The sequence below is a fragment of the Carassius gibelio genome, chromosome A1 (genome assembly GCF_023724105.1).
Source record: "Carassius gibelio isolate Cgi1373 ecotype wild population from Czech Republic chromosome A1, carGib1.2-hapl.c, whole genome shotgun sequence".
NCBI classification, from domain to species: domain Eukaryota; kingdom Metazoa; phylum Chordata; class Actinopteri; order Cypriniformes; family Cyprinidae; genus Carassius; species Carassius gibelio.
In genome coordinates this window covers 32,626,919-32,650,518 of record NC_068371.1, presented here as the reverse complement: position 1 = coordinate 32,650,518, position 23,600 = coordinate 32,626,919, and the positions used below count along the sequence as shown (strand labels likewise).

Genomic DNA, 23,600 nt, shown 5'->3' with positions numbered 1-23,600 from the left:
GTTTAGGGTGATGCATGAGGGGAAGGCTTACATGATTTATGCCAATACTGGGAGTATGAAGTGTTTTAATTGTGGGGATGTTAGCCATAAGCGATTAATGTGCCCACATAAGGTTGGTGTTAGCGGGGAGAACGCGTCAGAGAGCGCACTGCCTTCAGCTGTGGAGGAGCGGGGGGATCACAGTGGAAAACAGACAGAAAGCGTAATTAATGACAGTCATACTGAGGAAGCTGGTGCTGAACCAGAAGCAGGTGAAAACAGTGTAACGAAAAACGATGTGAGTGAACATGGAGATACTGAAATGGAAAGTGTTGATCTACCAAAGAGTCAAGAAAACTGTGAGACAGAAATGAAAGATGATGATACTTTTTCTGAGGTTTCTGATGTGGGCTCGCAGATAGAAAGGGACGTGTACACTCTAAAAGAAATAAATGACTTTCTAGACACGACTTTTGGCAAGGCTTTCGATGTCACTGATTTTTTCCCAGACCCTGAGAAGTTCATAGCATCAGTACTGTTATTTCAGAGAACGGTTAGTTATGAGGCTTTAGACAAGAAAAAGAGGTTTAGACTGAAGAAAATGGTAACAAAATTGAGAAAAGATAAAGTTGTTTCCCAAAGACACCAACATGTTTAAACATCACGTGGTGAACTTTATTTTTACGGTCTCTTTCTGTCTCTGTCCTCTTTATTTTTATATTCCTACATGGATGTTTTAAGGGTGGGATCTCTAAATATAAAACTAGGAATGGTTTCTGAGTTTATTAAAATTAAAAAGGTTAACGTTTCTTTTTTACAAGAAACCCACACTAACAAGGACAATGAAATTGAGTGGGGAATGTGGTGGGAAGGCAAGTTTGTTTTAAGCCATGGCACAAACAACAGTGCAGGAGTTGCCATTTTATTCTCTGCAAACATGAATATAAACATTTTAAATATAGACAACATTGTTGAAGGCAGATTGTTACTAACAGAAATTGAATACGAAGAAACTGTGTTTGTGCTGGTAAATATATATGCTCCCAATAACGGTCCAGAACGCAAGGATCTTTTTATGAAATTAAGAGATGCTGTCCAGAAGTATGATGAGAGTGTGTGTCTGGTAATTGGTGGTGACTGGAATTGCACAACTGATTTTATTGTAGACCGAAATGGTGAAGAGCCTCACAGTCGATCTGCTGCTACCCTGTTAAGTTTTATTCATGAATTCCAGCTAATAGATGTGTGGAGAACAAGAAACACGGGTGTGAGACAATACACATGGCTGAAAGTGTGTGATGATAGAGTCTCTGGAACAAGATTAGACCGGTTTTATTTGAACGAAATGTGGAGTAATAGAGTTATTGATGCTTCTATTTCTCCCAATGGTTTTTCAGATCACCACATGATTACTTTGGTTTGAAACATAAAGAAGACACAAAAGTCTAATTATTACTGGCTTTTAAATGTTAAGTTTTTAAATGATGTTTTATTTTGTGAACGTTTTAAAGTGTTTTGGAGCAACTGGAAGTTGAAAAAGTCTTCATTTGAAAGTCTGTGTCAGTGGTGGGATTTGGGAAAGGTGAACATAAGACTTTTCTGTCAGAATTATGCTTCCCAAACATCAACCATAGTGAAAAACACAGTAAGGACTTTACAGAAGGACATTGAGTCGATGGAAAGAAATCTTGTATCTAGTAGTGAAGCTGTGCATTGCGATGCTTTAAAAAAGAAAAAAACAAGAACTGAACTCTTATTTGCAGGAGCAGGCAAAGGGAGCGTTGATAAGAGCCAGATTCTGCTCTGTCAAGGACATGGACGCTCCAAGTGCTTTCTTTTTTAATCTAGAGAGAAAAGGTGTCCATCAGAAGCAAATGTGTCATCTCCGTCGGCAAGATGGATCGGTGACTTCAAATCCAGCTGAAATGAGGAAGCTAGCGAGAGACTTCTATAAGCAGCTGTTCAGCGCTGAGAGCTGTGATGCTGCGAGCGTTGAGGATCTGCTGGAGGAACTGCCTCCGCTCCAGCACCAGCAGAAAGAGGCACTGGACACTTTAATCTCTTTTAAAGAACTCACGGAAGCAGTGCGTCAGCTACACACTGGCCGTTCTCCAGGGATTGATGGCTCATCTGTGGATTTTTATCAGCAATTCTGGGATATAATAGGACCAGATTTTTATGAAGTGTTGTTGGACTGCATCAAGAACAAAACACTTCCCACAAGCTGTCGACGAGCCGTCCTGTCTCTCCTTCCAAAGAAGGGGGACTTGGGATTTTTAAAGAACTGGAGACCTGTATCCTTACTGTGTTCGGACTACAAAATATTCTCCAAAAGCTTATCAAACAGACTGAAAAATGTTTTAGACCAGTTGATTCACAAGGACCAGTCATACTGCATTCCTGAAAGATCAATTACGGACAACCAGTTTTTATTAAGAGACATGATCGACATTAATCAGTTTTATCATGGAAATCTTGGGTTTTTATCATTAGATCAAGAAAAAGCTTTTGATGGAGTTGATCATGAATATCTTTTTAATGTTTTAAAGTGTTTTGGATTTGGTGACAGTTTTATATCTTACATTAATTTGCTGTATTTTAATGTGTCTGTGCTGGTGAAAGCAGGAGGTGGTTTGAGTGAGCCGATCCTGGTGTCCAGAGGCATCCGGCAGGGATGACCACTGTCTGGACAACTGTACAGCCTGGTCATAGAACCTTTGTTGTGCAGGTTGAGGAAGAATCTCAATGGAATAGCAATTCCTAGTTCACAGGACAATTTTAAGTTATTTTTATCAGCATATGCAGATGACATTACTGTTTTTATTTCAAATCAGGATGACATCACAATTTTAAATCAAACTCTTGGTTTGTATGAAAGTGCTTCCTCTGCAAGAGTCAACTGGTCCAAAAGGTGAAGGTTTTATTGTTGGTGGGTGGGAAGGCACAGGCTTTCCTCAACTCCCGGGTGGGTTACGCTGGAGACAAGATGGTTTTAAAGCTTTAGGTGTTTTTTTAGGTAATGAACAGTTTCAAAAGAAACATTGGGAGGGTCTGCTGGGAAAGGTGTCTGCCAAACTGACAAAGTGGAAGTGGCTGTTGCCACAACTGTCTTACAGGGGGAGAGTCCTGGTCATCAACAACCTCACTGCATCGATGCTGTGGCACAGGACTGCAGTCATGGAGACACCTGAAGAACTCATTTTAAACATTCAAAGGACACTGGTCAACTTCTTCTGGAGTGGACAGCACTGGATCCGTGCAGCTGCCCTGTATATTCCAGTCCAGGAGGGCGGGCAAGGCTTGGTGGATTTGAGGAGTCGGATCCGAGCCTTCAGATTACAGTCTGTGCAGAGACTTCTTTATAAAGATGTGACATGGGCCAAAACAGCAAGTGCTTTGCTGAAGCAGGCAGGAGGACTTGGTCTGGACAAACACTTGTTTTTAATGAAATTAGAGGAAAAAAGCCTGTCAGAGCTTCCACCGTTTTATAAGTTTATGCTGCAGACATGGAGAACTGTTTTTAAAGTGAAACGAGACATAGATGAGCAAGAACATTGGACTCCAGAGGAACCGTTGTTTTTTAATCCGTTGATCCAGACCCGATTGCTCTCCTCCGTGACTGTGCGGAGACGCTTAATGAGGAATGGCGTCTACAAACTTGGACATCTTCTTAATGAGAGGGGCTGGAAACCTACTGAAGAACTCCAAGAGTTGACGGGGTTAAGGTCCTTGCGTCTTGTTTTTAAACTGAAAGAAGAGATCTCCAATGCGCTACCAATTGGCTGCAGGTCTTGGATTGCTGAGACAAACACTGGACATGAGAAATAATCAAGACTTCCCAGACATCAAGATCTCACCTATCAGAAATGAGGAAGATGGGGAAATTGCGGACTCTATTTTATCCTTCACGACCCCCCAGCTTGATCTTTTTAAAGATGCGTCTAAGAAAGCTTTATATTGCACTTCAGTGAAAATGACACACCAAGAATCACTAAAAGGAATAAAAGCATCTAAATGGCCTGAACTGCTACAGCCAGACTTCCTGGTGCGGGACAGGTGGAGGACGCTGTACAAACCCCCGGTGGAGAAGAGAACGGCAGACCTCCAGTGGAAGATCATCCACCGGACCATCGCTACGGACCGGCATGTGGCGCACCTCAATCCAGCAGTGGGGGGGGGGGGGTCGGTTCTGTGGGATTGAGGAAAACCTGGAGCTTTTGTTTTTAAAGTGTAACAGATTACAAGGTCTTTTTAATTTGCTTCAGACTTGTTTTAGAAGATTCAATGAGGATTTTTCTGAAGTAGTTTTTACTGGGGGTCTGAAATACAGTTTTTTTAATGAGAAGGAAAATGGTTTTACTAAATGATTTGATAGGAACTGCCAAACTGGCAATCTGGAAAACCAGAAAAAACAAAGGTTTGCAACTCTCTACAATAAACCCTGAGATGATGTTTAGGCATCTGGTGCAAGGAAGGCTGAAACTTGAATTTGCATATTACAAACTTACCAATAATTTGGTGTGTTTTTCCGATGTTTGGTGTTTTAATGAGGTGCTATGTACAGTTCAGAATGATCAGCTTGTTGTGAATTTTTAGGAAAAATTTAATTGTATTTTTATTTTTTTATTTAATTTTTTTTCTATTTTGTTTGTTTTTTTCAGTAATGTGATGTAAGGTGTAATGGAAAAATAAAGTGCTTTAAACCTCTCTCTCTCTCTCTACCCCTCTTTCTCACTCTCTCTCTCACTCTCTCTCTCTCTCTCTCTCTCTCTCTCTACCTCTCTCTCTCTCTCTCTCTTTCTCTCTCTACCTCTCTCTGTCTCTCTCTGTCTCTCTCTCTCTCTCTCTACCTCTCACATGTGTGTGTGATCTGTTGAATTCATCTCACACTATCCTCAGATTAACTCTAAGTGCGGTGCGTTGTCATTGAGACTGATCTATGATGAGTTCAGACCTGAGCAGACATTTCACTCGTCACATTTGCATATGACATACTTCTGGAATTCATGATTCATTGACAGCTAATTTTAAATATTAAATGGAACGATAAAATAACATTATTAACCGGTTAATGGCCATTTCAAATTTTAGATTCTGTTCGGAATTATAAAATTTGATTTCGTTTCTGGTTCTGTTCCTGTCAAAATTTCATTCGTTTATGGTTTTCGTTTTCATTCCTTGAACAGTTTCAGAGCCCTGCTGTAAATGATCTCTTATATGTTCTTAATACCTCAGTATCTGCAGACACACACACACACACACACACACACACACACACACACACACACACACACACACACACACACACACACACACACACACACACACACCTCAGTATCTGCAGCTGACAGTTTGGACTCTTCAGTGCATCAGAAATAAACTTTACACCAGAGTCCTGCAGGTCATTGTTCCTCAGATCCAGCTCTCTCAGGACACAGTTTGAGGATTGTAGAGCTGAAGACAATCTCTCACAACACTGAGCAGTGAGATTACAGACAGCAAGACTGAAAGAGACAAGAACACACACCAACAGTCAGATCATCTACAAACACACACACACACACACATTGTGATCAGTTGACTGTAAATGATCTCTTCTATGTTCTTAATACCTCAGTATCTGCAGACACACACACACACACACACACACACACACACACACACACACACACACTTCTATGTTCTTAATACCTCAGTATCTGCAGCTGACAGTTTGGACTCTTCAGTCCATCAGAAATAAACTTTACACCAGAGTCCTGCAGGTCATTGTTCCTCAGATCCAGCTCTCTCAGGACACAGTTTGAGGATTGTAGAGCTGAAGACAATCTCTCACAACACTGAGCAGTGAAATTACAGCCAGCAAGACTGAAAGAGACAAGAACACACACACACAGTCAGATCATACACACACACACACACACACACACACACACACACACACACATTGTGATCAGTTGACTGTAAATGATCTCTTCTATGTTCTTAATACCTCAGTATCTGCAGACACACACACACACACACACACACACACTGTGATCAGTTGACTGTAAATGATCTCTTATATGTTCTTAATACCTCAGTATCTGCAGACACACACACACACACACACACACACACACACACTAGGGATGTGCAACAGTGATCGAGTACTCGACCGCGACAGCGATGATCGATCACGTAAACGATGATCGAAATTATTTAAAAAAAAATTTATTGGTTATTGCAGCACGTTGGGCGGGGCCCTGATCTCTGATTGGTTAGCTTCCCACTTGATGCCTCAAAAGACGTAAGAAGACAAATAATCATGGCCTCAAAGTCACATGGTGATGGTTTCCCTTTGAGAAGAACGATAAAAATACAGTGTATACAACAACAAATACAATGCGCTATCATCTAAAATGTGTAGATAAAATATCTGCTGATAACAGAGCGGCAACTCAGACGAGCATTGAATCACTTGCCATAAGACCTAAATGCAACGCAGGCAGAACCGAGAAGACGACAAAGCTGTTCGCTGAAATGGTGGTGAAAGATTTGCTGCCCATTAGTTTCAGGGACAGAGAAGTTTTACTTGTCCAGTGGTGCCTGGCTGTTCCTGCAACATCTGTTCCAGCGGAGCGAATTTATTCCACTAACGTTAAATGTGAACAGACTGCGCACGCGGCTCTCATCTGAGCACGTAGACCGCCTTATCTTTTTGAATAGACATTTGTATGTTTCACCGGTCATGGTAAATATAATATCCATTTTTTTTAAATAATATTATTATTTCAGTTTTGAGCTTTAGCCATAGTTAAAATATTTAGGCTATTTGGCCTCTGTTTTATACCTTATAATAGTTGTTTGGTTAAACTTGGTGAACTTTTTTTCTTTATCTTTTAAAAACTACGTTTCACCGCTGGATCAAAATATGCTGCTAAAGTTATACTGGAAGACAATGTTTTGTTAAAAAAAATGCAGTTGAATAAAGTAGCAAAAAAAAGAAAAAGTATCTTTGTGTGTTAATTTTTAAATCACAGACAAATAATGAAATGGTCTTTATAAAATAAAATGCACTGGATATATTTGTAGCCTAATTACATTAAACATATTCGTAGAGATGACGAAATCAAAATTATTTGTTTGTCATAGTTTGTATCTATATTTTAAATCTTATTCAATTATTTAGCAATAATCAGTGATTTCCATGCTGTTAAATAATATTTTGGTTGATCAGAATGTGCAAATTTAATACAAAATATTAATTAAATATTATAATACATAAAAAATAACGATAGTGACACTAATGTGAATTTATTGTACTTTCATGTTTGTAAAGCGCAATCCGAGTTAAACTTTCGGTCAAGTTCACATCTGCATCGGCGAATTTTTTTCAGATAAAAGTTGCAAGAGCTAGTCTAAGTCTGATTAATTAACATGAACAATTATGCTGAAATCGATGCCTATCAGCGATTCGTTTCATGCTCATATAAGCAATGCCCGATAATGATATTGCTCTTAAATGTTTTATTTTTCTATTAGTATTGTTATTATTTTATTATTGATGTTATAATAATGCAGCTTTTTTTCGTCATATTTGAGGGCACTATAATTCAATTCATATGGCTTCGAAAACGCGCAGTTGGTTTATGGAAAATAAAACTTAACTTAAAAATAAAACTTAAAATTACACCTATTACACTTAATAACATAGAAAATATAGCACAAATCTGCCATACATTTATAATGAGAACTTTATAAGAATCTATATTAAAATCTGTCCTTGCCCATCTTTCAGCGCGCTGTCATGAAAACGCATCAAAGGGAGCTCTCTCTCTCTCTCTCTTTCTCTCTCTCTCTCTCTCGCTCTCTCTCTTTCTCTCTCTCTCTCTCTCTCTCTCTCTCTCTCGCTCTCTCTCTCTCTCGGTCTAACGCATAACTTATCATCCTATTGTGCTGATACAAGTTGTAATGTTACGTCTGTAATAATAATATGTTATCTGATTTATCATAGGATGTGTCATAGAATTAGCTTCCGTTTATTGGTACACTCTTCACCTCAGGCAGATATTTCTTGCTCCTTTATTAATAACATTGCTTGATCATAATCATAATCTAACCTGTCCTAATCATGTGTTCATGTTTTCATAGACAGATTTTCATATCAGATTTTTATTTTTTCATTTTCATAACAATCTTCAGATTTTTTCATTATATACATTATGAACATGCCCCCCCCCACCCATTTAGCCCCACCCCCAGTTAATCGATTAATCGTTTTTGAAATCGATGATAGAAATGAGAAATTTCCCAAAATGCCCATCCCTAATACACACACACACACACACACTGTGATCAGTTGACTGTAAATGATCTCTTATATGTTCTTAATACCTCAGTATCTGCAGACACACACACACACACACACACACACACACACACACACACACTTCTATGTTCTTAATACCTCAGTATCTGCAGACACACACACACACACACACACACACACACACACACACACACACACACACACACACACACACACACACTTCTATGTTCTTAATACCTCAGTATCTGCAGACACACACACACACACACACACACACACACACACACTTCTATGTTCTTAATACCTCAGTATCTGCAGACACACACACACACACACACACACACACACACACACACACACACTTCTATGTTCTTAATACCTCAGTATCTGCAGACACACACACACACACACACACACACACACACACACACACTTCTATTTTCTTAATACCTCAGTATCTGCAGCTGACAGTTTGGACTCTTCAGTCCATCAGAAATAAACTTTACACCAGAGTCCTGCAGGTCATTGTTGCTCAGATCCAGCTCTCTCAGGACACAGTTTGAGGATTGTAGAGCTGAAGACACAGTTTCACAATGCTGAACAGTGAGTTTACAGCCAGAAAATCTAGAAGAGATTAAATACAAGTATTATTATTATTATTATTATTAAAGGATTAAATCCTTCCTGCTGTATTGTTAATTTGATCATTATTTGTAGTTTCTCTTTATTAGCTGGATTTGTGTTTATTATAGTCTTCAGATCCTGATCTGATATATAGACCCTCTTTTATTTCTGTGTTTGGACACTAATGTTGTGAATCAGAGCTTGTTCTGTAGTCCTTCACAGAAATGCGTCACATCTGTGTTTGTAAAAGTCATTTTCACAAAAGACTGACATGGAAATGGATATTTAACACAGATCTCATTAAATGACAAACTCTCAGCTTGTTTTGTGTGAATAATTCATGTCCGTGTGTGAGCTGCTGAAATGTAAGTTTTAATCTTTTATTTGTGACATTAATGTGGTCACAATGCTGACAGAGTAAATCTGTGTTAGAAAACTAGACCTATATCACTCATAATATTACCATTCACACTCATCCACCTTTTCTATGGTGTGATTTATTTTATGTCATAATGCAGAGCTCTTTAAATGTATAATAATGTAAAATAGTGTCTAGTGCTGTACAGTAAATAGTAAGCAGACGTCAAGCTCTGTCTTCACTGTAATAGTTCACTGTAACAGCAGTCAAACAGCTGCAACATTCAGCATTTATGATCAATAATTACTGCAGATTAAATGTTATTATAGTTATTAATATTAGCAGTAGTTGATATCATGATTGTGTCTTGATTTAGAGTGAAATGTGTGAATGTCAGCTTTACTGATCAATGTGTGGAGCGTCTCTTTGCTGCAGCTGCTGCTGATTTAATGAACCAGTTTCTCATGTGACGGGGTTGTTTTTACCTTTTACTCTAATATCTACTGGATTAAAAACACATGTTGGGACTCCTTTAAGATTCTGGCCTGTTATTCAGGAGAAAATCTCTCATTCAGGAACATTTATTTTAAAGGAGTCAGATTCATTATTAAATATGATCCTTTAGTTGATGATGAAACACTCACAGAGCTTTTCTGCAGTTGATCACAGCTGGTATCAGTCTTCTTCTCCCCTCAGCTGATGTGTTGTATTTCATGGGGTTCAGTTCATCCAGTGTCTCCTCTGACATCTGAAGCATGTAGGAGATTGTTGAGCAGTGACCAGGAGAGAGTTCCTCCTCTGAGTGTTTGTCTGATTTCACAAACTCCTGAATCTCTCTGAACAGAGTCTGATCTTTCACTTCCAGCAGACAGAGGAACAGATTGATCGACTGATCAGCTGAGAGATCATCTTCATCTTTGATCCTCTCTTTAATGTACCGTGTGGTGTCTCTGATGGTCTGTGGTCTGTTCTCTGTGTGTGTCAGTAGATCCTGTAAGAGTCTCTGATTGGACTCCAGTGAGACGCCCAGCAGGAACCGCAGGAACAGATCCAGACGTCCATTCTCACTCTCAACAGTTTTATCTACTGCTGATCTTATTAGATCACACAGAGAGACTTTATCAGAGTATATCTCAGACATAATATATTCAATAGAGTCAAATCTGTAAGATCTGAATTCATCCAGTGTTTTCTTGTTCTCTGTTAAATAGCAGTAAAGCAGATAGAAAGCAGCGAGAAACTCCTGAACGCTCAGATGAATGAAGCTGTAGACTTTCCTCTGATGAATCACAGATTCCTGCTTAAAGATCTCAGTGCAAATCCCAGAATACACCGAGGCGTCAGTGACGTCTATGCTGCTCTCAATCAGGTCCTCCTCATAGAACATCACATTGCCCTTCATCAGCTGTTTGAAAGCCACTTCAGCAAGTTTCACAATCACTTCTCTGTCGGACGGCAGGAGTTTCTCTGGATCTCTCTCTTCATACTTCTGCTTCCTCATGTTGATCTGAATCAGCAGGAAGTGGATGTACATTTCAGTCAGAGTTTGAGGGATTTCTGCACTCAGATCTTCTTCCAGGAGCTTCTGAAGCACAGTGGATGAGATCCAGCAGAAGACGGGGATGTGGCACATGATGTGGAGGCTTCTTGCTCTTCTGATGTGTGAGATGATTCTGCTGGCTTGATGCTCATCACTGATTCTCTTCCTGAAATATTCCTCCTTCTGAGGCTCAGTGAATCCCTGAATTTCTGACAGACGGTGGATGTATTTGGAGGGGATCTGATTGGCTGCTGCTGGTCTGGAGGTGATCCAGATGAGAGCAGAGGGAAGCAGCTCTCCTTTCATCAGCTTTGACATCAACACAGCCACTGATGAAGTCTCAGTCACATCACAAACTTTCTGAGCGTCTGAAAACATCAGTGTGATTCTGCTTTCATCCAGACCATCAAAGATGAACACAACTTTACACTCCTCATAAATCTGTGAGTCCAGATCTTGAAGTTCAGGATGAAAGTCCAGCAGAAGTCTGTGAAGACTGTACTGATGATCTCTGATCAAGTTCAGCTCTCGAAATGGAAGCACAAACATGAAATCTACATCCTGATTGGCTTTTCCCTCGGCCCAGTCCAGAATGAACTTCTGCACAGAGACGGTTTTTCCGATTCCAGCGATGCCTTTAGTAAGAACAGTCTTGATCTTCTTCTTCTTCTTCTTCTTCTTCTTCTTCTTCTTCTTCTGCACAGAGACGGTTTTTCCGATTCCAGCGATGCCTTTAGTAAGAACAGTCTTGATCTGCTCTTTCTCCTCACATCCTGCTTCAGCGGAGGCTTTAAAGATGTCATTGCAGTAGATTGGAGCATCTAGTGAGTGTATATATATATTTATATTTTAAAGAAGCACAATAAGACAAATACAATAGAGATACAAATTAAACTATTTCTTCAGATACTGTAGGTTTTACTCAACATGTATACATTTATTTAACATCTTTTGTTGGTTAAAATTAATGACAGGTATTTAATTTGGAATGCTGTCCTTTTAAGACGGAAGGCGAGCATTAAATACTGACACACGTTCAGTTTTCACACTGTTCATGTTCACTTAATCCATAAACGACTGTATTGACGTGAGATTCTCTACACTTCTATCAACGTGATTTTTATCCTGCCTTCACTAACTGTAAGTTAATCGACAACGAATTGTGACTCCCGGGAAAAACGAGACGTCTGGTAAACTCATCCCTACTCCTTCGGGTGCTGCGGCCATTGTTTCAGATCGCTAGTAATCACAAAAGAGCTCAAATTCTACATCTCTTTATACAGTTGTATTATTTATTGTTATTTAATTTCATATTACATTTATTTTCAACCTTCCTGAAAAAGTAAAAGGAAACCATCTTGGTAAAAGTCATTTTCCAGGTCTGTCTGGTTTTTGTGTTAATGTGTTTTACCTCATTTTGCCCTCTGTAGTGAATCTAGAGTTCTGGTCCATAGCGTGTATCCTGACATACATGCCCATTTTGCCCTTACACTCCGAAGTGCCCTTTTTTTATTATTATTATTATTATTTTTTTTTTTTTTTTAATCAATGCTATTGGTCACCCTTTAGCAAAGGAAAGTTCTTAAAACGAGCTTGTGTAAATCTTATTCGATCCTCAAGCTGTCAGTAAGCTGATAACTCCGCCCCCTCTATATTCATTGAATCAATTGAAGTTCCACAGCAGCCGCACAGCAACAGCTGAGCTGAACAAAGTTTTGCGAAGGGTAAATAAATATCTTGTTGTTTGAATAAGTACTACTAAACTCTATGTCTATAAAGGCTCATATTTTATTTATTGGATGTCTGACTGACTCACTGAGACATGTGGGGTGTCGCCTGAGAGAGAGGGCTAGCATTTGCCATCTAGTCATCGCCAATACATAGCCAACACTTAAAAAGCCTGTGCATACAGTAGCATTTCATCTTTTATAAAATGCGATTTTGGCCAAATGCATTTTACCACAGGAAAAACTGAGCGCTCCGTCTATAAAGCTACAAAAACTAGTTTGTAACCTGTGGATGGCAGGCGCCGTCGCCGTTTTAATGATGGACAAAAAAAAATTCACATTTGCACACATTCGCTGGTCAAAAACCATATATTGATAAGTAATACAACAACATATAATTTGTTTTTACCATCGGAAAATCATAAAAGGTGCGCCCCTGCGCTGTTTCGTACTGGAACAAAGCGACGAGTGATCCTCGTCAGATAACATATATTTCTAAGAAATGTCTTGAAGTGAAGAGATTGAAGTGAAACACAGTTTAACACCGCACACACAATCAGATTCAAGAGAATGTGGATCCTTTTCTTCTGATGGTCACAGCTTCTCTGTCACAAATCAACATCAACTGATGACCACATGATGATGATGATTTAAGACTGATCTTTAGCTGCTGAAAGCGGCTGAAATCAGAGACATGCAGCCAGTGGCGTAGACAGGTGAGGGGCCATGGGGGCACTTGTCCCCCGTCGGACCGTAATATAGTCTTACTCATACAGCTGCCTGCTGTTGCTTCTGCTTACTCTTCCTTAAAAGCTGCCCATAACCTCTGTTTTCTTCGTTATAATAGCATAACAAAATCTTCTTCTTTGGAAAGTGTCAAATGATTTTACAAAGCATTTTCTCAGAGGTGAGCAATGTAGCCAATCACATATATATTTTTTTTATTTCTAAAAAAAATATATTGTTTGCTTGGATATAAACACGTCGAAATGGACCACATTCATTAAAAAAAAAAAAGAATAATTGGTGTAGATTTTTTGTATATGCAGCTTGTGTTTTATGATTATCTTTAAATCCCCATTAATTATTAACCTTGTTTATAATCATTAATATCATGCTTTGCAGTTTCACTTTTGTGACAAATGTCAAACTTTAATTTAACTGACATTTTTTCATTTGTCTTTTATTTATTTTTATTTTTATTTTTAATTTTAGTTGATAATGAAGATGTTTATTGATAACTAGAAGAGAGTAAACCAGTTACATACACAATGTGTGACTGACGTGAATCAACATATTATGTTTTCTCTGTTATTATTATTAATATCCATGATATGGCAATATAAAACTGATAAATCATCACAATTTTGCTTTTTCAGCAACTGTTCAACATCTGTATCCTTATACAAATTCTTACATTTGTTATTATTTATTAATTGTAGTAATTAATACATATTTGCATATTATTATAAAAAGTGTATATTTAAGAAGTTCCCACTTTAGTTGCTTATTAGCACTCTTATTATTACTAGCATGGTGTCTGTTTATTAGTAAATATAAAGCATTTATTCTACATGACCATCTACTTCTTCCTCTAATCCTAACTAATACTTAAACTTAACAACTACCTTCCTTACAATTAATAAACACAGCTTCTCTGATTAAACACGTTTGGTCTGTAAATCATAAATCTAGTTGAAAATGCTCATATATGGCAGGAATATTTCACCGAGCTTAGACTGATGTCAGTAGCTGATGATGATGAAGATGTGAAGAGAATTTATTCTGAATCATTGATGATGATTTCATCACTTGTCATGTATTCATGAAACTGATCTCACTGCATGGAGAGATTCATATTCATATGTCATGATTCAGCACAGAATCATAACTGAGAGAGAGAGAGAAAGAGATTTCGATCCGAGTCAGAATCAAACTCTCACTAAAGCTGATCATCTGTCAATCTTTATTCCAGTCTTTATTTCCTCCTTTGGTAGATAATATTTCTGACTGTAAATTAATCTCTCGAGCGCGATATCATTATAATCCTAAAGATGAACTCGACAGATTATTTCAGTTTTACAAGAGACACAAATCACTAAATGCTGTTAAAGTTTAAAGATCGGATCAAACACACGACAGAGACACGAATGCGACAAAATCTACAATAATATCAAATAATATCATAAACTGATAAATAATCTCACCTTAATGTGATGTTTTTGACCGTCTCTAAATCTTCATAAATCTTAAAATTTTTCTGTCGAGTTTACTTTCGATTTCGACTCAGTGAAGTGAAGAATGCGCATGCGCAGAAAGACTCGTCTTCTTCTTCAGTTTGATGGCGGGTGATACCAGAGTTAAGGTGCTTTATCGCCACCTGCTGTGTTGGAGTGTGCATCAGAGTTACACATTATCAAAATAAATAAATAAATAATCCTTGAATAAAAAATTATTAGATAATTAGTCATCTGTGTTCTCCTCAAACAATGGAATAAACTCTGATCCATCAGTAATTATAATCTTACTCTTTCATTCTTCACTCGTGTCTTTCTGAGTTTCCTCTCCAATGTTTCTGGTTCTTCACAAACTCATGACTGACTCTCTATTCCACATCGATCACATCAGGATCCTGCTGGACGTGTGTTTATTGGTTGGAGTGTTTTATGAAGCTTGCTGTGCTCAACACTGAATCTTGTTCAGATATTTTCCTCTTTGCTGCTTGAAACTTTGTCACTGAACACGTTGTCCTCCGGTGTGACATCATTTCCTGTTTTTAAACTCCACGGACAACTTTAATTAGTTAAAGGGCCAGAACAGTGTTTTACTGCAGATTTGTCAACTACACAAATCTATTTTCCTATCCATATCTTGACAGATAAATATCTAGAGTAAAACAAACTGATCAAACGTTAGAGTCAGGTGTCAGTGTGTGATGTGTTCATTGGGATGGATGTGAGTGAAAATCTGCTTAGGGCCCAAAACACTCGAGACGGCCCTGGGTACAACTCTAAAACTGAAGATGAAGACTTATTTGATACATTAGAAATGTGCTGAACACATTGTTCATCCAAATTCACGTTTATTAATTGGCGGTGATTTTAATATTACTCTAGACGAGTCTCTTGACAGATGGCCTCCTCGTTCTCCAACTTCTTCCAATATCAGACTTAAGGAGAAAAGAGAAATTCCCTAATTTAAAACCCTTCACCTGGAACAATAAGGCATGTGCTGTCATGTCTCGTATTGATTATTAGCTATAGCTTCTTGTAGCTTACAGAAAGAAAAGATTTTAATTCACATTCTTCCTCTGCCATTGACAGACCATAAAGCAGTTTCTATTAATGTTGGCCTACAATCTTTCTCCAACATCCATTATAACTCTTACTGGAAACTTAATCATTCAGTTCTGGACACCCAATCTGTTCAGATGACCATTCACAGCTTGATTGAACATTATCTGAATTTAGCTCATCTGAGTTATGATTATTGTAATAACTGGGAATTACTGACGTTTGAAACTGGGACATTTGTAATAAATGATGTTAGTGTATTAGTCAGTGCCAGGAAATATGAAGAAGAAAATATCATTTGAAAGATGACAGTCTCACTCAAAGATCTCGCTCTATTTTCTCTGACGATGAAAACATTGAACTAATTCTCTTCAAAAGCACTTCGATGATATTAATAAATGAGAGCCGAGGGCCTTCATTAGATCCAGACAGAGATGATGGAGAAGGTGAACACAATTCAGATTATTTTCTTCAATTAGAAAAAAGTGATTTAAAAACAGAGTTTCAGATTTGAATATTAATGGTATATTAACACACGAGCCGAGATCTATTGCTGGTTATTGTTCATCCTTCTATCGCTCTTTTTATGAATCTAGATCTAATGAAAAAGATACGAATGATTTCTGAGATAGTCTTAATAAAACTAAATCTAGAAGTGAAGACAGAAAGCATCCCATCTAAACCAAAAACACACACACTGTTCTTCCTCTGTTCACAACTACTGTCTGATTCTGTTAAACACAGACTTTAAGAGGAATCACAGCTGAGATGACATCATCACCATCAGCCAATCAGCACATCACACCACTCTCTGTTTAAAAGATGTTCTTCATATTATTCAGATCTCCTCTAAAGCTTCAGCTCTTCATTTCAATATTAATAAGTGTGAATTAATGTTTCTTAAGCTGTGTGATTCACCATCTATCTGTGGTGTCCCTATAAAAACTGAAATCTCATATTTAGGTCTAAAGATTGTAAAGGATGAAGAGAGAAGATGTGAGCTCAATATTTGCTCTGTTATTGATAAGATGAAGAACAAATTGAATCAGTGTTTACTAAGAGACTTCTCTTTGAGGACATCTCAAGACTCACATATACAGCTCTTTCTCCAGCAGTCAACAATAGTATTTACAAGACTGCTGACAATATGATTTTCAGTCTTTTATGGAGAAATAAAACCCATTATATGAAGAAATCAACTGGAAATGGAGGATTGAACTTCTTGAACTTTAGCTCTCTTAATAATACTTTTAAAGTAAACTGGATCAAACGATTAAAACAGAACAACAACTAGTTTATGAAGATTATTCCTCATTGTATTTCTGCTCAGGTTGGACGTCTTCATTTTCTTCTGTTTTGTAACTACAACATTTCTAAACTTCTGATAAAGTTTTCCAGTTTTCACAAACAAATGCTTCTCTCCTGGAGTTTAATTTAGAAACATAATTTGTCTCCGAACAGATGTTTTATATGGAATAATAAGCATATTGTATCTAAATCTGAATGAAAATCTGGTTTTGGTGAGGCACCTTTTGAGCAAGAAGGTGTTGTGTTCACTTGTTGTGAATAGTTGTCTAAATGTCCTAAAGAATATGCTGTAGTTGTGGATGGTGTAAAAACACATGTCCCAATCTTCTCTGCAGTGCTTGGATCCTGCTGACACTGCTGTGGCTCCAGTTTGTTCTCTTCTTCCTCTGTTCAACACAATCATCCACAGCTTCAGCTCTTTTTCAGACGGATGTTGTCTCCAACTTTCTGGAAGAACTGTGTTGATGCTTTGATATGGATCAAATCTGGAAATGAGCTCCTCACAAAGATTTCAGCACAAATAAAGGAGAAGAAATGTCTTTCAAACTCATTTAGAAATATTAGCCCAGTCACTTTTTCCTTGTAAACAGATTTGACTGTGATGTTGAGACACTTTCTACATTTTGTGATCTACAAACAGAAACGCTTCTTCATTTATTTTGGAGATGTACTTGATCAACTCTTGTGATATTGTCCAGCCTGGTTTCACACACAGGGTTTAAACCAAGCGAGGATTACTGAGAACAGAACACAATTCATGTGAGTCTCACACATCCTATTAACCCTTTCAGCAAACGCAGCGCAGAGCTCTGTTTATGTTGGTTTGGAGTTACACTCGGCACAATTCAAGTCCTCTGAAACTGTGTAAAGAAACACATCTAGCGTAAACACACACACACACACACACACACACACACCGAGTCAGGACATTAATGTCAGATCTCATCTAGCAAGCAGTGTATGGACAGAACAAGGGGAATATATGCTGTGCTAAATGTTGAAGTGTCACAGTATTGCTCTTCATATTCAGTTCAATACATGGAGAGAGCAGAAAACATGAAGTGTGAATCAAACCAATGCCAAGTAAACATGAACGCTGCACAGAGGAGTGTGATCTTATCTTCTCAGTGTGAGCACATCAGGTCTGTAAGTTACTGACCATCCTCAGCTGAACCAGTGACCCTAAAAGAAGACATCTGAACACAAATGGAGAAAGCAAGGAGGTTCGGTGAGGAGAAAAACAAGCTCTGTCTTGCTCCTCAGCAGCACACCACTATCTGTGAAACCTGCGTTAACTCCTTCAGACAAACACAATCCTTTCAGTTTCTGAGCCAGATGTGTCATATTAAAGCCGTTTGGAGCGGGTCACACTCATTCAGAGAAGAGCAATGTCTCAGATGACCATCCTTTGTGTCCACCTCAAGATCTGGGACTGAAACAAATGCTGGAGAACAAGAAGATCCCTGCTGTCCTACCAGACAATATACATCAACCATCAGCAGGAGAAGAAGAGCCCAGATCTATTTCTCCAGAACAAACTATTAGTGAGAGATGTCCAGGAGTCGTCCCCTCACTGACCCTGTCCTGATCACAAAGAGACTGAAATACTGACCAGCTGGACATTACTGAAGGTAGGAGGCTCTTATCAATATGAACATGTGCAATGCTGTTTAATACTGCTTTAAATTACAGATGTAAGTATAGTTAACAATAGGATTCATGCTGTCACTCATATATGTTTTCTTCAGATTACTGAAATACACTCAAGATGTTGAATCATTGGTTTCAGAGAGATTTCTGACTCAAAGACAGAGTTGTGTTCACTAAAGCTGAAGATATCTCTCGATTATCGTCTGCTCAGTCCATCTCTGTTCACAAACACACCTGGAAACTACATTCTGTGGAGAAATAACATTCATTATATTAAAACATCAGTCTTTCTAAACTCATACCACCAAGACGCTCTAAACTGAGTTGAGTTTAGCTCTAAACAGTAACTTTAAAATAAATTGGTTAAGACAATATCTTCACAATTCTTCATCTGTCTGAATATAATTCCTGGGTGTATTTTCTCTAAATTGGGCGGTTTATAATTTATCTTGATGTGTAATTATAAAACTGCAAAACTTTCTAAATTTGACCAACAAGTTCTTGCTCCTGGAGTCTTACACAGAAACACCGTTTTCTGATCTGGAATAAAGCCAATATTAGTGTAGAAATAAGTCTTTATTTAGTCAGCGTTGGTTTAGTAATGGGTTGTTCTCAGTGAGTCAGTGATTGAATAATGATGGGACTTTATTAGGGTTTCCAGACTTTCTCTGAAGATCCAGAATTGCTCTTCCATTAAAAGAGTTGAAGGCTCTTACTATAGGGCCGTTCCTCAGGTGTGCATGTGCTGTTCACAAGCAGTGTTTCTACATCCACACTTTCTGTCTGTCTCTAACCTCAACATACCTCTGTCAGCTTTAAAGCCTCACAACTACACTATTAGATCCTGCTTTTTACAACACAATATCTTCTTCAGATGTTACTAGTGTAGATATCTTGCTAAAAGCTTGTTGGATAACTCTGCTGTCAAACTGTTGTTAATAAGTGTCTCAGTTTGATCATAAATCCTCAGTAATGTGTGAATGGTGTTCTGATGTCACAGAGACTGATGAACACACACTTGTTCTCATCCACTGATGAAGACTTCTTCACTCAAATCATCATGCTGCAATCACAGAAGAATAGAAATCAACATTCATCTGAACTACACACACTCTTCACATCTATTCATGTTAGGACCTTCACTCATTTCTTCTAATATTAATGTCCAGGTATTTCCAGTAGCTCTTCTGTCAGTTGTTAACTGATATATGTGTATGTTGATGTGTCAGTCTTCCAGAAGCTGAAACAATAGCACTAGGAGAAGATGAAGTGATCTGAGTCTGAAGCGGTTCAGTTGTCTACAGATAATCCTGCTCTTGAAGAGCTGCACACTGTTGTCTGCTGTGACACATCTCTCCTGTGCTGACTTCTGTGTTTCTAGTGGATCATCCTCATCATCCTCCACAACTTCTGGATCAACAATGTCCTCATTCAGAAGAGCAACATCTGCACAAAGACAGGACTCACTTCCAGGAGCTTGAAGAAGAAGAAGATGGAGCACAGCTGCTCTTCATCATCTGAAGGCTCTCTCAACAATGTTCTGTGTGTGAGCATCACTGCTGTTCAATCAGAGCTGTGCAGGATTGTGTTCAGACTCTCTGTCTGCTGTGATGAGCAGATGAACACTCACACAAGGACACACACCATCTCCCAGCATCTGTTTTCCTGCAGGTGGATACAGGCCTCCAGTGTAAATAGAGCTGTTCTTCAGCAGCTGGCATCATACACAGACCCGGAGACTCAAACATATCAAGAGACTTCTCCTGCTGGTGGAACGAGAGGAATGAGAGAGATCCACCCAAAAGCAGAAATACATCCCCTCCGACACGGCAGCCATGTTGGTCCAGAAAAACTTTTAAAACAGTTAATATTTTAATTTGTTTTGTTAAAACTTTCATTTTTTATTAATTGTTAATACATGTATAAAGGGATTTTTGTGCTTCACTCTCTCGGGCAAATATTAGAGGGTAACTTTATTGGTGATGATTTTTTTTTTTTGTAATTTGTATTTTAGGTTTCCATCTTATTTACAGATGCGAGGATGCTTCTCTATAAGTCCTCTGGTGTGGTTTTGACACAAATTCAGTGTAATAAAAGTAACTTGATTCGGAGAATCACATAAGACAACTAGTTTAGTGTAAATATGCACATGTCATTCCAGTTATGAATGTACATTTAAACAGGTTGGTTTAAACCTTAAAGGGATGGTTCACTTTAAAAATTAAATGTTAGTATGTTTTAGCTTACCTCAAGGCCATCCAAGATATAGGTGTCGTTGTTTCTGCAGTATTTCCCATTTAGATTTTTTAAGGTCAAACCGTTCTTGTCTGTGACTCATATAATGGACTTGATATTTAATTCTGTAATTTAAAAAAAATCTAGGCCTATGAAAAAAATAAAAATCAATAAAAAAGTAAAAAAGAACCATTGCGCATTTTACAGCAAAAAAAGTTTTAATATGTGTTTTTGTCACCAGCAATACAGTATGTTGCTCAGTTTTGTTACAGTAAGTTAAGCTCCGATTTTTTTTTTCAAGTTTCATTGAGTTTCTTCTGTTGTCCTGTGGAAAAATAATAATAATAATAATAATTAATCAGAAAATATCGTGCTGATGCACGAAAGATGCCTCCAGTTGAAATGCATTAGTTTAAAAAACGTGCTGCAATCACGAAAATAACGAAATAAACGTGTGCCTGCCACGAATAAATAGATTAAATTACGTGACAAAATCACGAACTGCCGTGAGGTTTCCGTGTATGGACCACGGAAGATGAGTGTCATTGACTTGCGTTAGAGTTATCCGTGATCTCAGCACAGACTCACTCCGTGCTCCTATCACAGATTTTAGTTCTGACTATAGCCAAAATGTGTGTAAAACGCCATCAAACTGGATTTTATGATGACAGGACGAGATAAAATGGCAAGTTAATTACATGCCATTGCAACAGTGTCGACGAAAAGCTTGTAAGTTCCTAAACAAGTGAGTGAGGTCAGGTTGTGGAGGTCCGTGCCATCACGGGACTTTTGTAACTGAAACAAACGTAATTTTTATGATGACAGGACAATGCAATAACTACAACAGCTGTCTGGTTAATGTCATTATGGCATTTGATATTGGAAAAGAAACAAATACTTCAAATGTTGCGTTTCCAAATGAGAAAGCACGTCCGTTCAGCGAGTTCTGTCCTCCGTCATTGAAACGGGTATCCGTGTGTGGACCACGGGAGGTCAGTGTCACTGACTTGCGTTGGAGAAATATCCGTGGCCGCGAGGAAGAATAACTCAAAATCCGTGAAACCATCACGGAATTGCCCCAAATTTGGTTAACGTCATTATGGCATTTGATGTTGGAAATTCCGTGATGGTTTTGAGTTAAGGGCCCGTGGACATTTCACGAAATTCTGTGAGACCAGGTTGGCTGCATGATGGGATGGAGATTTGGACATTTCTAGTTCCATCATGAGTCACAACATTGGATCTCAAAACTAGGTTTATATGGCAAATGAGACTTTAGCCATACATTAAAGCATTGAATGAAATGTGTTTACTTCTCATAAACAGTATTATATTCTCACAAACACATTTTCTTCCTCGTCCAGTGTCCCTTCAATCAAGGAGCCCTGATACAATGATCCACAAAATAAGGAGATGTCACGGTCATAAAACAGTAACATGAACATTGATACCTAATAATGTACTTGTATAATATAACTTGTTTTATTATAATGCTGTCTGAATATAAAAACAGTTTACAGTGAGGAGGACGTCCTGCTCTGGCTCGAGACACAAGTCGACTCCAAGGACTTCTGTATTTGTGTGTCCAGAATTAATTTTGTGAACGAAGTCTGTTTCTTTGGAGGCTCCCAGTCAACACTTTAAAGATTTCTTTCTCAGGAGACACTGGAGTAGACACTGGAGCTTTAAGAGAAGATTTCCTGACAGGACACTATTCAGTTTTTCTACAAATATTGTGTACATACTTTGCATTTATTGTTAATTAATTTGTTCTGGTTACATAGTTCTTTTTTTTTTTTTGCTCCGTCTATAGAATTGATTGGCGGCACAGAGACCAGGCTCCTTGAAGGGGAGGAGGGCAAAGGTCAAAAGCCCAAATCCTCCCTGAATGATGCTGACTGGTCTGTTTCGGAGAGTGTTTCTTATCAGTGGATTGGTCAGCTAAGAATGAAAGTTGTCAGATGTTCACACTCATGTCTTTCCAAAATTAAAGAGATAGAGATGTATTGCAGTATGTATATGTTTTTATATTGATTTTATAATAAACTCATTTATAAACACCCCAAACAGACATGACAAGACTGTAAAATATCTCACCCTGCTGGTTTGAAGTGTGTAACCAGGATCTCCACGTCCTGAAACAGGTTGATGACTGGGCTGTCCTCAAATGTGGATTTAAGAGTCAGGTTAATGTTACGGCCTGGACAGGACAGTCTGGAGTCATCTTTAAAAACTGGAACCACATTTGAACACGTGTCTGTCACTACAACAATATCCTTGCTCAAGATGCCAAACTCCTATACGTTAGGTTAAATAATAAAAACTAACAAACAAAAAAGATTCATCCAAACACACATAAACAGAGCATAATGATCTGTAAATTATTGTCATAGCTTGAGCTAGTCAGAACAATTAACAAGAAATATAAGAGACACTGAATAGAATAGCACCATATTACAGGGACAAGTCAATAAAAACAGTATAACTCTGTTAAGTATATGAACTACACATTATATGTAACACAGAAGGAGACTCCACAGTCTTTCTGATATTGTGATGGGTTTTGACACCCATGATC

At 38.2% G+C, this 23,600-nt stretch overlaps 1 protein-coding gene across 27 annotated transcripts in view; it reads right to left on the bottom strand.

Moving 5' to 3' along the window:
- LOC128017649 (protein NLRC3) overlaps positions 1 to 23,600 on the bottom strand; it is a 228,406-nt gene that overhangs the window by 142,569 nt on the left and 62,237 nt on the right. For 12 of the 27 annotated variants that reach the window (XM_052604518.1, XM_052604596.1, XM_052604671.1 and 9 more), the window contains 2 exons: positions 5,671 to 5,844; positions 5,310 to 5,483 (listed from right to left, as the gene is read on the bottom strand). The exons of 10 other annotated variants lie outside the window; for them this stretch is intronic. In XM_052604518.1, coding sequence (XP_052460478.1) covers positions 5,310 to 5,483; positions 5,671 to 5,844 — 348 coding nt within the window. Of the gene's footprint in view, positions 1 to 5,309; positions 5,484 to 5,670; positions 5,845 to 8,737; positions 8,912 to 23,600 lie in introns of all 27 variants that reach the window. 5 more of the 27 variants (XM_052604120.1, XM_052603958.1, XM_052604365.1 and 2 more) reach the window with 2 other exon arrangements.